This window comes from Nomascus leucogenys, chromosome 14, assembly GCF_006542625.1.
Source record: "Nomascus leucogenys isolate Asia chromosome 14, Asia_NLE_v1, whole genome shotgun sequence".
Classification (NCBI taxonomy): Eukaryota; Metazoa; Chordata; class Mammalia; order Primates; family Hylobatidae; genus Nomascus; species Nomascus leucogenys.
Window position 1 is genome coordinate 74,883,153 of NC_044394.1, and position 12,647 is coordinate 74,895,799.

Here is a 12,647-nt window from a genome sequence, read left to right on the forward strand (position 1 = left end):
AGAACCCTCACAACTATTACACGTGACTCACAAATCCTTTTCATTTTCTAAAGTGTATTACTATTTTAAAAATGCATTTTGGTTTAATGCTTTGCAGTTGAAACTCTACTTCTGAATAACAGTTTTCTTCAGTTCCCTTCATTGTTCAGGCTATAGGTCAGGTGTAAAACTGAAATCTTAAACATCTTTTTTTTTTTTCCTTTTTTTTTTTGAGACTACTACAGGCGCCCGCCACCACGCCCGGCTAATTTTTTGTATTTTTAGTAGAGACGGGGTTTCACCGTGGTCTCGATCTGCTGACCTCGTGATCCGCCCGCCTCGGCCTCCCAAAGTGCTGGGATTACAAGCATGAGCCACCACACCCGGCCTTAAACATCTTTTTCTATTTGTGTTTCTTGGTGAACACAGGATAAGTGAACCAGGAAATGGATCCTCCAGGGGTTAAGGAGATAAATACCATTTCACACGTAGCTTGCACCAACCCATTAGGGCTCCCTTCTGAGTAGCCTACATCTCTCAAGTTGGTGATGGATAAGTATATATATATATAACAAAATTAAACCCCCCTTTGGTCTTTTAGAGAAGCCTCAGGGATATAAGTTTTACATCTGTATGGATCATTTAATTCTTCTAGGATCCAGACGTCAATTAACTATCAAATTCTTAATAATAATTTCTAATACTTTTGTCATAAATACTATGCTACGCGTTCATCAAACTAACTAAATTTACTCCTCCCAACAACTCAGGGTGGTAGGTGCTATCATCCTCATTTCACAGATGTGGAAACTGAGGCATGGAAAGTGGAGAAGCTTGCTTGAAGTCACACAGTTGGTAAACAGGAGATCGATTCACACTAGGCAGCCGACCCCAGGTCCACCCTCCATGCTGATTAATCCACTGTGTCTTCCTTCTCCAAATTCAAGCTGCACTCACTGTTGAGATGACTGTGGCTCTTGCTTCTTCCCTCGTCCCTGCCACTTCCTGAAGGCTCAGTGGCATGAGCCCTAGGCTATTCTCCCCAGAAGAGAAGCTGACTAGCAGTAGCAGAGAATGGGGAGTGGGCACTTGTGGGTACCACGGAGCCTCGTTTCATTCCCAGTGCCCTACTCGTTGTGTGGCCTTGGGCAGGTCACCTTGCCTCTCTGGACTTCATGTCCACATTTGTACCCTGAAAGGGTCACTGGCACTCACAACCACGCTGAGATCCAGAAGTCTCATCCCAATGCAGAGGCCACAGAGTTTCTACAGGAGAACTGGGGACAGCTAGCTTCACTTGCTGTCCTGGGAGGGTGCAGATAACAAGAGAAGCCTCCAGACCACCACTGACCTCTGCTCAGACCAGGCTGGGCCACTGCCCTGCCCCACTCAGGGCCTGTGCTCTGACGGGACATTCCTAACTTAGAGAAAGAGGTTGCCACTCCTGTCACCAGGAAAGTGATGCTTCAGCAGTTTATGTCTTCCAAAAAAGGCTGTCTGGAAAACTTTAGCATGTTTTTTGGCAGCTGGGATTCACGCTTTCAGGATGGGTTCATTTTCAGCCGCACACACCGGCTCCCCTTATCCCTCCGAAGGCAGTCTGACAATGGGGGAACAGGAAGAGGATCTGGAGTCGCCGGTGCTCCCAGCCACACGGGGCTGACTCTGCAACCCCTTCTGCCCAGCCAACGCCAGTGCTTCTGGCCATCAGAGCTGCCAGGCACAAGTGGCCAGGGCAGAGGTGGTTTCCATGGCCCATGGCTGACCGTGAGACTCCTCAGTAACTTTGCTGTGCGGCAGACCCGAGGTTCCCAAGCCCCCCACAGGCCTGGGAGCCCAGGGATGCATCAGGCTGTGGCTGCACCTGACGACACAGCATGCACCGAGGGGCTCTGTGAGCAGGCTGGGGGGCAGGTCTCCACTAAGACCTGCATGATGGTTCCTACATGGGTGAATTCAGTTCTGGGTGAGGTGAGATCCAGCCCCTTCTACCTATGATGCCAGAGTGTGCAGGTGACAGCAGGCCCCTCCCCAGGCTGGCTGGTGGGAGCATGCAGCCAGCCTGTGCCGGCGGAGTGTAGCTGTCACTTTGGAAGTGAATGGCACTGGTAAACCTGGAGAAGCTGGGATGAGGGCTGGCAGCAGCTGGCTTCCCAGGCTGCCTGTCGACAGAACTGGGATAGACAAGTAAGGGTCTACCTATTGCAGGGTGCCTCCACTCGAGAGGAAATACATTTATAAGCCAGCGATTCTTCACTTTAGAGAGAGCTGCCTGGCTATTCAAAAGAGCTTCATCCTCAAGATTCCTTCAGATTGGATGTTCCTGGGTTTTCATGAAAAATATAATCACATTCCTATGTAATATCATAAGTGTATATGCCATATGTAACACATATATATGAGATATACACATATTTAATGTGTGGGTGCACACATGTGTCCCACAGCCACCATGCTCCAGACCAGGCCTTGCTGCTGTCATTATGGGTCATTCTGTCAGGTCCTCTGTTCCTTTCAGACCAAAGTGGGTTTGCAGAGTCTTGATTATGTAGGTCATGCCATCCACATGGACTGGTAAGTGATTCATTGTTGCACGGGTTCCGGCTGTGGTTGGGTCCAGTGTGGACCCAGAAGGCAGATACCTAGGGCCCATTCTCCCCCAAGGCCAACCTCATGGTCTCCTGCCAGCTGCTACCCTGGACGTCTCACTGTGGGATTCCTGGACAGGCCATGGCCTCCCAGGGACTGGGAGGTCACCACAGTCAGCACTTGGACCCAACACAGGAGGCAGGAGGCCAGCATTCCTGTGCCAGCTCCACTGCCGATGCTGTGTGGCCCCAGGCAAGTCTCTGAAGGTCTCTGAGCCTCAGGAACATCATGGAAAATGGAGAGTTTAATATAAAACATCTTTAGAGGCTCTTTCAAGTTTCAATATTCTATTACTCACTGAAACTAAAACTACCACACCCATAAAGAGAGAGTTAACTTTTTTTTTCTGGCCCATAAAGAATTTCCCATAAGTCGTGAGGGTGAAAACTTAGTGGCAGCAGTTTTTCCAATTCTCTTTAGTCTACAATCAGCACCAGGTGCCTTCTATGGGCAGGGGTTGTCGACCTAAGGCTTTGAGATGTTTTTGAATTAAGTTTTACGTCAGGACTCGCACACGGCAACACAGAAGCTCCCCAGTGTACTGTCCCTACTGTATGTTCAGCATGAAGATCTATCCTACCCTGTTTCATTCTGTTTATCCCATCCAATCTCAATAAAAATGTGGGTCCCAATCCACTGGATTGATCATTTAAAGAATGCTGCTATGGAACTCATGGCCAGGCCAGAGCATCGGGGAACCTCAGCACCAAGGAGAGGGCTCCACAGACGTCAGGCAGCCGGCGGGGGCACTCTCACCGTGTGGATTTGGTCAACCACACAGGGACAGCAAGAGGCTCAGAACCCCGAGCAAGCAAGGAGCACCACTCATGGCCAGTACTCAGGCCTTCCATGGCACCCTCCTGCCCAGCACCTGGCAGATTTTGCAGTGCTGAGAGGCTGGCAACGAGGCCCTCCCAGGGCTACCTGCTCTCTCCCCCGTCCCTGGCCCTCACCTTCGGGCCACGTTCTCTGGCCTCTGCTCAGGCTGACCCTCAGCCAAGGCTCCTCCCGCCTGTGCCCCAGGAAGCCTCCCCTGACTTGCGCTGACCAGGCGCCTTTTTCGGTGACCCTCTGTTCCCACACGCAGGTCTGTCACCCACCCTCTCCTGCAATCAATTGCCTGTTTACCTGTACAGTGACCTGTACTACACTTTGGCTCCTCCAGGCCAGGGTTGACCTTTCCATCACTATGAACCGTGTGCGTGCGCTCTGCCAGGTACATCCTCATGCTCCTTGCAATACACAGATGAGTCAGGGATTGGGACACAAGTAAGAGAGTGAGTGATGGCTGGTCGGGTGTTTAGGGATGCCGACTGCATGCAGCCCATTGGCAGGCACTGGCACCCTTCTCTTCTGGGTGACTCTCCCCTGGACTTAGATACCCTGAGGGTTCATGTCACCTGGTGCTGATGTGCTCATACAGTTTCAAAACCAGAAAACTGTCACGGATGGACACAGTAGGCAGTGTTCCATGGTTGTTTCAAGCACAAAATTCATTTTTAAGTGCAAAAGGATAACTTAAATCCTGAAGACCACCTTTTAAAACCAGATTTGAGTTCCACTGTGTAATTTGTGGGTGTTGGGGGACTGGCGACAGGGCAGCCCCCGCAGGGAGCAATATGATCAGGCAGGTGGGCAGGAAGAGACCTGGGAGAGTAGGCTGGAGAGGTTCCTGCATAGGCTGGCAGATGCCTGCACCCAGAGAGGAGCTCTGGTTCAGGAATGGGTCTGGAGAAAGAACTGCCACTCTGTCTGCACTTGTATTATCCCCAGAGGCCTGCACACCACATCGGGCCACGCAGGGAACAGAGCTCAAAGGCCCAATCCCCCTGGATATAGCAGTAGAGCACCAGCCTCCCAGGGACCAGTTTCCCGGGGACCAGCCTACCGGGAATAGCCTCCCAAGGACCAGCCTCCTGGAACCAGCCTCCCAGGAACCAGCCTCCCAGGACCAGCCTCCCAGCACCAGCCTCCTGGCACCAGCCTCCCAGGACCAGCCTCCCAGCACCAGCCTCCCGGGGACCAGCCTCCTGGCACCAGCCTCCCAGGACCAGCCTCCCAGGGACCAGCCTCCTGGCACCAGCCTCCCAGGACCAGCCTCCCAGCACCAGCCTCCCGGGGACCAGCCTCCTGGGACCAGCCTCCCAGCACCAGCCTCCTGGGGACAGGCCTCCCGGCACTAGCCTCCCGGGACCAGCCTCCTGGGACCTTGACCATAGCCACTGACACCATAGAACACAGAGCTGGTTTTGGGGCCTCTTCCTTCTCTACACATAGGGATATGGTGCATAAATCTCCCATCTCCTAGGAGAAAATTACTCCCTACTCTATGGCGCCCAGGAGCTGTGTCAACCCTGACTTCTCTCTGGTATATGCGTGGAAGGGCCTGGGTGGAATTTAGCAGCACTGGCGCTAGGAAACTGCGCTGCACCGAGGTGTATGTATCAGTGGACGTGGCAGCGAGGAGCTCACTGTCTTTTCCCAAAGAAAATTTCACAGAAACAGACTGGAGAATACTGCCAAATGCTTTAAAAAACCTTTGCCATAATTAGACATGTGTACATCTATGATCAAGTTGCCCAAAGTTAGGAAGCCTGTTTAGCGTAGTCATGGTGGGGTAGGGCTCAGCAAGTAACCTGCAGGGAGTGTGCTGGCTCCAGCTCCCTAGCCCAGCCCAGTCTGCTGGTGCAGGTCACACACGCTCACTTGCTTCTGAGCAGTGTACTAAAATGACCATCATCTCTGCTCTTCTGCTACAAATGGCAGCTGTAAATGCCTTGGGCCCTGCTGCAAATTAGGAGAAATTCAAGTGGGAACACAGATGGGGAAAATGTTCACAGGTGGTTTTGTAGACCAGTGCTTGTCTTTGTTGGTTATGAGAAGTGGGAACGAAAAGCACACATAACGTGTGGGAGGGCGATGTGCTTCTCTGCTGGGGTTTGCTGAACCTCTGGACACAAGCTCACATGGCCTCACAAAAACCACTTCCCCTCCTGCCTGGAGTGCAGTGTGGACTGCTCCCTGTGTGCCCACAGCATGTGTCCAGCCCTAAGCATGGCCTGCGCACTTCTGCTGCCCATGGAGGCTTGGGAGCTGTCAGGGAAGGAGGAGGAGGCTGAGCCACTGTATGTGCAGCTTCCCCTGCATGGCAGAGCGTCCCTGCATGGTGCCTTTCATCAAGAGGGATGTTGGGGTGTCCTCTGGACTCAACCGTTCTTTGCTGATATAGCACAACTGTTAGAGGGCATAAACCTTAAGTGAAAGTGAAATATTTACAAAGTGTCTAACAGGCAGGCTAGGAACAGACCCAGCTGGTGTTCATTAGCTTCACACTTAGGTGGGTGACGGGGAACAAGCATTGTCCTCCGTGTAGATTCCTACAGGACTCAATGTCATAGAAACCCACTCAGCAATGGTCGTATTGAAGCCAGTCCCATTTGCTTCACAAACTAGAGAGACGGAATTCTTGGGCAAAGAACTAGAAATGCTTAAGGAACTATTATGGCCCCCGCTTTCCAAGTCTGCCCCTGGTTGTTCCTGAGCAGCTCGGAAGAAGGAAGAATGTTTAAGTGAGAGAGTAGGATTGTGAATCCCACCTCTCCCTCCTGATGAGACCCAGCCACATCTCACAACAAGGGCTGCAGGGTAGAAGGGAACAGATTCAAGACTGAACTGATCTAAAAACAGACAGACACAAAATATGGAGCAGCTGTTGCCCTTCATGCCAGGTGCCCTGTTAGACTGGAGTAGACCAGAGCTTTGCCAGCTGCATGCCTCTGCCACACCAGTCAGCACAGGAACAACCATCGCTCTGGACTGAACAACACAGGAGGTGCTGAGGCCCTGCAGAACCTGGTGTGGCCCATGTCTGCAGCGTTCCCGGCTCATGTTGAGGACAGGGGAACAGGGCCTGCCTCCAGGGTGATGGGCAGAGAGCCCGCCGAGTCAGCGCGGGGTTTGGCAATGTCCTCGAGAAAGAGAGAGAGGCTGTCCCTGCCTGGAACACCCCCTCTAGTGTCCAGGGTGCCCATCTAAGCCCTGGCTAGGACATCCTGATCCAAAGACTGATTTTATATGGAAAGATGTCAAAAGATCCACAGATCAGTCAAGCCAAGACAGAACAATCCCTAAACCGTTCAGGCAGCAAGGCCAATACACAGAGTGGCTCCCTGCCAGGACCCAGCCCAACGCCCTAGGGATACAGCCTCAGGCAGTGTGTGGGCCCTGAGCCCTGGAGAATTGCTTACTGGATTTCACATGGGCTTCCAAAAACTTCATGTAAAAAAAAATAGTAAAATATCTCATCAACAATTTTAAAACATAGGTTACATGTTGAAACAATAATATTCTGGATATTGGGTTTAATGGAATAAGCTATTAAAATGAATTTCACCTTTTAAATTTATTTTAAAATTAATTTTACTTTTTAAAAATGTGGCTACTAGAAAATTTAAAATTAGATTTGAGGCTTGCATTATGTTTCTGCTGGACAGCACTGATTTAGAAGTCTGGATTCTCATCCTGGTTAATCTAACGTCTAGCTGGGTGGCAACTGGAACAAGTTTCTTGGACTCAGATTTTCTTTCTTTTTCTTTTTTTTGAGATGCAGTCTTGCTCTGTCGCCCAGGCTGGAGTGCAGTGGCACAATCTTGGCTCACTGCAGGCTCTGCCCCCCGGTTTCCAGTGATTCTCCTGCCTCAGCCTCCTGGGTAGCTGGGATTATAGGCGCACGCCACCATGCCTGGCTAATTTTTGTATTTTTAGTAGAGATGGGGTTTTGCCATGTTGGCCAGGCTGGTTTCAAACTCCTGACCTCAGGTGATCCACCCACCTCAGCCTCCTGAAGTGCTGAGATTACAGGCTTGAGCCACCACGCCTGGCCCAGATTTTCTTTTATGAAATCAGCACTTCATGGCTAAAAGAATAGCTAAAAAACACACCAGCCATCAGGTCAGCATTCTCCTGTTCCTTCTCATTGCTCCTCAGGAAACAGGCCTGTCCCATATGGTTGAACAGGCTGTGGACTGCACAAGGATGACATATTGAAGGGAGTGGGTGCTGTTCACACTGCACACATAGATTTGTATGTTTATTATTACAATATCCCAGCACATGGCAATAAATATCTCGTTCTAACAAAATGAGTATATTACAATGATTTTACAACAGATGGAACTAAGGCATTTTCAAGAGGGGACACCTTTTTCTGATTTGCATGAGAAATGTAGCTCGACTTGCATGGCCCTGCCACCACCCAAGGCCTGCCTGATTCCTCTCCAACCAGCTGCTCTGGTGGTTTGGCTCCCTCTCTGTCACACGCCTGGTTCATCTAGGGGCAGGCACTTGGTGCCCACATTCTAGCTTCAATTGCACAAATGCCACTGCCGTCTAGTGCCAAAGAGTTACAGTAAGCAGCTGGCCTCAAGCCCTGATGGACCTCTTACCTTTTCACTTTTCTTCTCGTCTAGTTTGCATCCTGTGTTGGTGGGGCTGGATGTGGACAGAACACCGATGGGCCCCCCTCCGGCCTCCCCGTTGAGGTTTGCGGCACTGACGTTGGGAGGTGTGATGGCTGATGCTGCTGATGTGAGGGGGATGGCTGGCCGTGGGCATATCTGTACCGGGGGCTGGTGGCTGTGCTGCGGGGACACCACCGAGTGGGGCCTGAGGCTGGTGGCAGGCAGGCGGGATGGAGAGTTCTGAGTGCGCAGGGGTGACACGGTGGCAGTTGGCCGGTCCTGAGCCTGGGCTGCAGAGTGGGCAGCTGGAGATGGGGTTGGAGAGACAGCAGGTTGAAAGGTTAGTTTGTAACTTGCCATGCCTGCCAGGCAGCTGCAGTGCACACTCTTCTCAGGCTCCCTCCTCGAGCACTCACAGCCTCTCTCTGAAGTTTCTCCAGATAGACCTGGCCGCTTCACAGATGGAGAAACAGGCCAAGAAACCCTGAAAATGCATTCCTATCTTCCAAAGCCCAAGGGATCAGGGGGCCCTGCCACAGCTCAAAACACCCCTTTCCTCAGGTGGAGCTAAAACAGCTTTGCCAAGGTTGCCATGAACATGGGCACGTTCCCAGTTCTATGAAGTCCTTTAACTCAGCGGTCCCCAACCATTTTGGCACCAAGGACCCGTTTCGTGGAAGACAATTTTTCCACAGACTGAGGCAGGGGATGGTTTCCGGATGATTCAAGTGCATTACATTTGTTATGTACTTTATTTCTGTTATTACTACACTGTAATATATAGTGAAATAATTATACAACTCACCATAATATAGAATCAGTGGGACCCCTGAGCTTATTTTCCTGCAACTAGACAGTCCCATCTAGAGGTGATGGGAGACAGTGGCAGATCATCAGCCATTAGATTCTCATAAGGAGCGTGCAACCTAGATCCCACGTATGTGGAGTAAGGTTTGCGCTCCTATGAGAACCTAATGCCACTGCTAATGTGATGGGTGGTGGAGCTCAGGTGGTAATGCAGGCATTGAGGAGCATCTGTAAATACAGATGAAGTTTTCCTTGCTCACCCACCACTCACGACCTGCTGTGCAGCCCAGTTCCTAACAGGCCATGGACCAGAATTGGTCTGTGGCTTGGAGGCTGGGGACTCCTGCTCTAATTTTCTCTGCTGTGATGAGCTGAAGCACTCAGAAAAATTTTGAAAATATGGCTTTGAAATATGGTTGTAAAATGCTCATAAACATAAAGCCTGTGAAAGCATCTCGGTGAAGCCTCAAGATGTCCCCTGAATTATTAAGCACCACTGCATGCAAGCCAATCAAGCTTGACTCTAGTTACTCTTGATTCTGAACTGGCCTGGCTGGTCCTTGGTTTCCACACTGGGCATGTCATCTTGCTGAGTGAGGGCTGAGCATGTGAGAGCTGCCTTGGCTGGGGACAACTGCAGGAAGAAAGCAGCGGACGTTTCTCCCAGCAGCAGCCTGGAGGAGAAGCCGCCTACCACCCTGCTGCCATCTGTCTGCATTTGCTGCTGTGCCTGCATGTCGAAGCACTGGGCGTCCAGGTTTACAAAACCTGGAACCTTACAACTGTGGGTCCACCACCTTGCTGCCAGCAAAAAAAATTCTTAAAGATGTTAGGGATTGAAAGTTGTAACATTTGTAAAAATCTCCCATGTGAAAAGACACAGGTCCCTTTAAACATAGCATCACATTAATAGTAATCCTGCTACTATGTGTGTTAGTAATTTCAGGGAATTATCTCCTTAATAAATATGGGTGAAACAAATGCTGGGAGAGAATGAACGTCCCCAGGGGAATGGTGACTTGTGTCCTGGGTTGTTCTGGCCCAAGTGGAGACCTGGGCTGAGCATCAGACACTGCTTTATACCAAGTGGCCCAGGCAGCACCACGCAGCTCACATCCAGCTGCTGTGCATTCTTAAGGCAGAGAAAAATTATGTCATACTGTAATCATTTTCTACCAGCAGACTTTGTGGCATTCATGGCTTCAGAGCATGAAAGAAAATACATGCAATAAAAACAATCTTCTCAGCCCCCAACTATGCACTCGTTAATCCTAACAGCGTTTGGAGGCCACGGGAAGTAGCACTGTGAGATATACAAAGCTCTCCATCTGGGAGTCGGGCCTTCTTCTGACACAGCCGTGTGTGAAGCGCTGGTGAGATCTAATTATGTGATCCTGGATTCTCCGGGACTTGGGCAGCCTGCTGTTTCTACAAGGTGAAATACAGAAAGGCTGATTTATGCGTTTTTTTTTTTCTTTTCTCTCTCTTTTTTTTTTTTTAAATATTCAGGGCTTCAGCTGGGTTGGAAACTTGAAACATTTGATCCTAACCCAACACAGCTCCACATTTACAAGGAGAGCAGGTCAGGCAATCATGCGGATCCAGGGGCCTCGGGTCATTTAATCACCCTGGAAACCCTGACTCGGAGGCTGCTCCTCGAGATTTATTCATCTCTCCCCTCAGCTGTCTGACTCCCCTTCTCTCGGTCCAGGGTCCAGTGACGGCCCGCCAGGGAAGCGCTGTGGCCCTCAGCCTTGGGACTGCACCAGGGTCTGTGCCCCTGGGCTGTGCATGGCTGGCCTCTACCTCCTGGCCGGCTTCCCCTTGCCTGCCACACTACTTTGCTCATCCAGGCACCAAAGAAGAGAGGGAGTGTGTTCCAGCAAGCTCCAGCTTCACCTCCTAATACTCTTCCCTCAGCCACACTGGCCTCCTGGCCACTCTGCCAGTAGGACTGGCTCCTGGTCACCTCAGAGGCACAGTGCCAGCAACCCTGCCCATAGACCTCGCCTCCCTCATAGCTGCCATGCGGGACCCTCGGGTGCCTGGAAGCCTCAGATACCACCTTCTAGAGACCTGCCTACCGCTTTCACGGTGCTGCCTGCCCCTGCAGCCTCAGCCTCCCATGTTCCCGCTCTAGCTCCAGCTTTCCTTTGCCCCCAAGGCTCTTAGCTCCTCACGGTTGTGTAATTTACATGTTCGCTGGAGGCTGATTGCTCATTGCCTGTCCCCACTGTGCAACGGAGCTCCATGAGGTGGGGACATAGCTGCTTAATTCACGATAACACCTGCAATGGTGCCTGGCATGTAGAAGGTGCTCCGTACATTTTTTGAATAAAAGAGTGAGTCTCTGAGAAAAAAGAACCCCAGCCACATCACTTCCTATTTCACAGAATGGAGCCACTGGAGAAGAAAAACTGCAGCGTGAGAAAGCAAGGCACAGCTCAGGTCATGACACTGGCTGGTGAAGAGTGTGCTCATCTCTGGTAGGATTTACCCTTATTTTCACCCACCCCGGGTGCCCCAACCCCAAGCTGGCTGGGACTACTCATTAGTGATGCCAAAGTAGCCCACAACTTCTTTGAAGTCAAGCTGACAGATGAAGGCTGCTTAGGAAAGCACCACCCACGGTCCCTGCTTTTCCCTTTCCTCTCCTCTTTAAACCTTTGGTGTGTTTCAGTCCCCCTGCAGCCCATAAAGACTGTGAGCCCTCACTCAGTTCACTCTATGTCCCTAGTATCTGTAGGTGCTTTATAAATGATAGGGGAATGAATAAATGACCTACTGCATCACCAGCTTTGTCCTTTCCTTATTTTCAGGGGTATTGCTTCCCACTTCAGGGATGAAATGGAACTCCCACAACTCCAGGCCAACCCCCCTCTCCACTTCCCCACACCCCTCCCTTCCAGTCACAAGGACTCTGGGCCCCACCAGGTCAACGCCTTCACCCACATCCTTGATACCTTCTCTGGCTCATCCTTTCTCTCCTATATTTAGCCTCTTTATTAGCTTTCCCCCATAATTTATTAACCAGTTGTCTCTCCCATTTAATAAATCATCTTCCTTCTATACCTTGTCCTCTTTGAGCTAGTATCTCCTTTTCCCATTTTTCTTTACACTTAATATTTTTGAAATAGTGTGTACACTGGCTCTTTCTTATATTTTTATTCATTTCTATGTAAGTAATCTGTATCTGCCCTCTGGCAGCTTTTATAGTATTTTCCTTATCCTTTGATGCTTTAAGTTCGGCATGTTTAGGCTTGGATTTTTGGTTATTTTTCCTACTCAGCACTCTTTGTGCTTTCTGTGTGAGGACTTGAGCCCCTCTTCAATTTTGGAGAATTATCAGGGACTACTCCTTTGAATCTTCTCTCTGTCCCATCCCTTCTATTTTCTAGTTATGAAAATCCTGTTAGAAGTAGTTTGGAGCTCCTCAATCTATCCTCCATATTTATACATCTCTTTCATATTTTTCGTCTCTGCTCTGTATTCTGGATAAATTCCTTTGTATGACTTTCCAATTTCACTAATTCCACTTTCAACTGTGTCTAGAGTTTATGCTACCTACAGAGGTTTTGTATTTAAATATATATTTTTCCTCTCCAAAATTTCAAGTTGGTTCTTTTTCATATCCAGTTGTTTCTGATTCATAGCCATCCACCTATTTTTTCATAGCTTCCTGTTTTTCTTTTTTTTGTGTGTGTGTGTATGTTGTTCCTTCTTTTCCTCTTAGATCTTAAACATACTGATTTC

The 12,647-nt window shown here is 50.0% G+C and overlaps 1 protein-coding gene across 1 annotated transcript in view; it reads right to left on the minus strand.

Moving 5' to 3' along the window:
* SH3RF3 (SH3 domain containing ring finger 3) overlaps window positions 1-12,647 on the minus strand; it is a 370,655-nt gene that overhangs the window by 47,689 nt on the left and 310,319 nt on the right. The window contains exon 8 of the mRNA XM_030827021.1: window positions 8,073-8,392. Coding sequence (XP_030682881.1) covers window positions 8,073-8,392 — 320 coding nt within the window. The remainder of the gene's footprint in view (window positions 1-8,072; window positions 8,393-12,647) is intronic.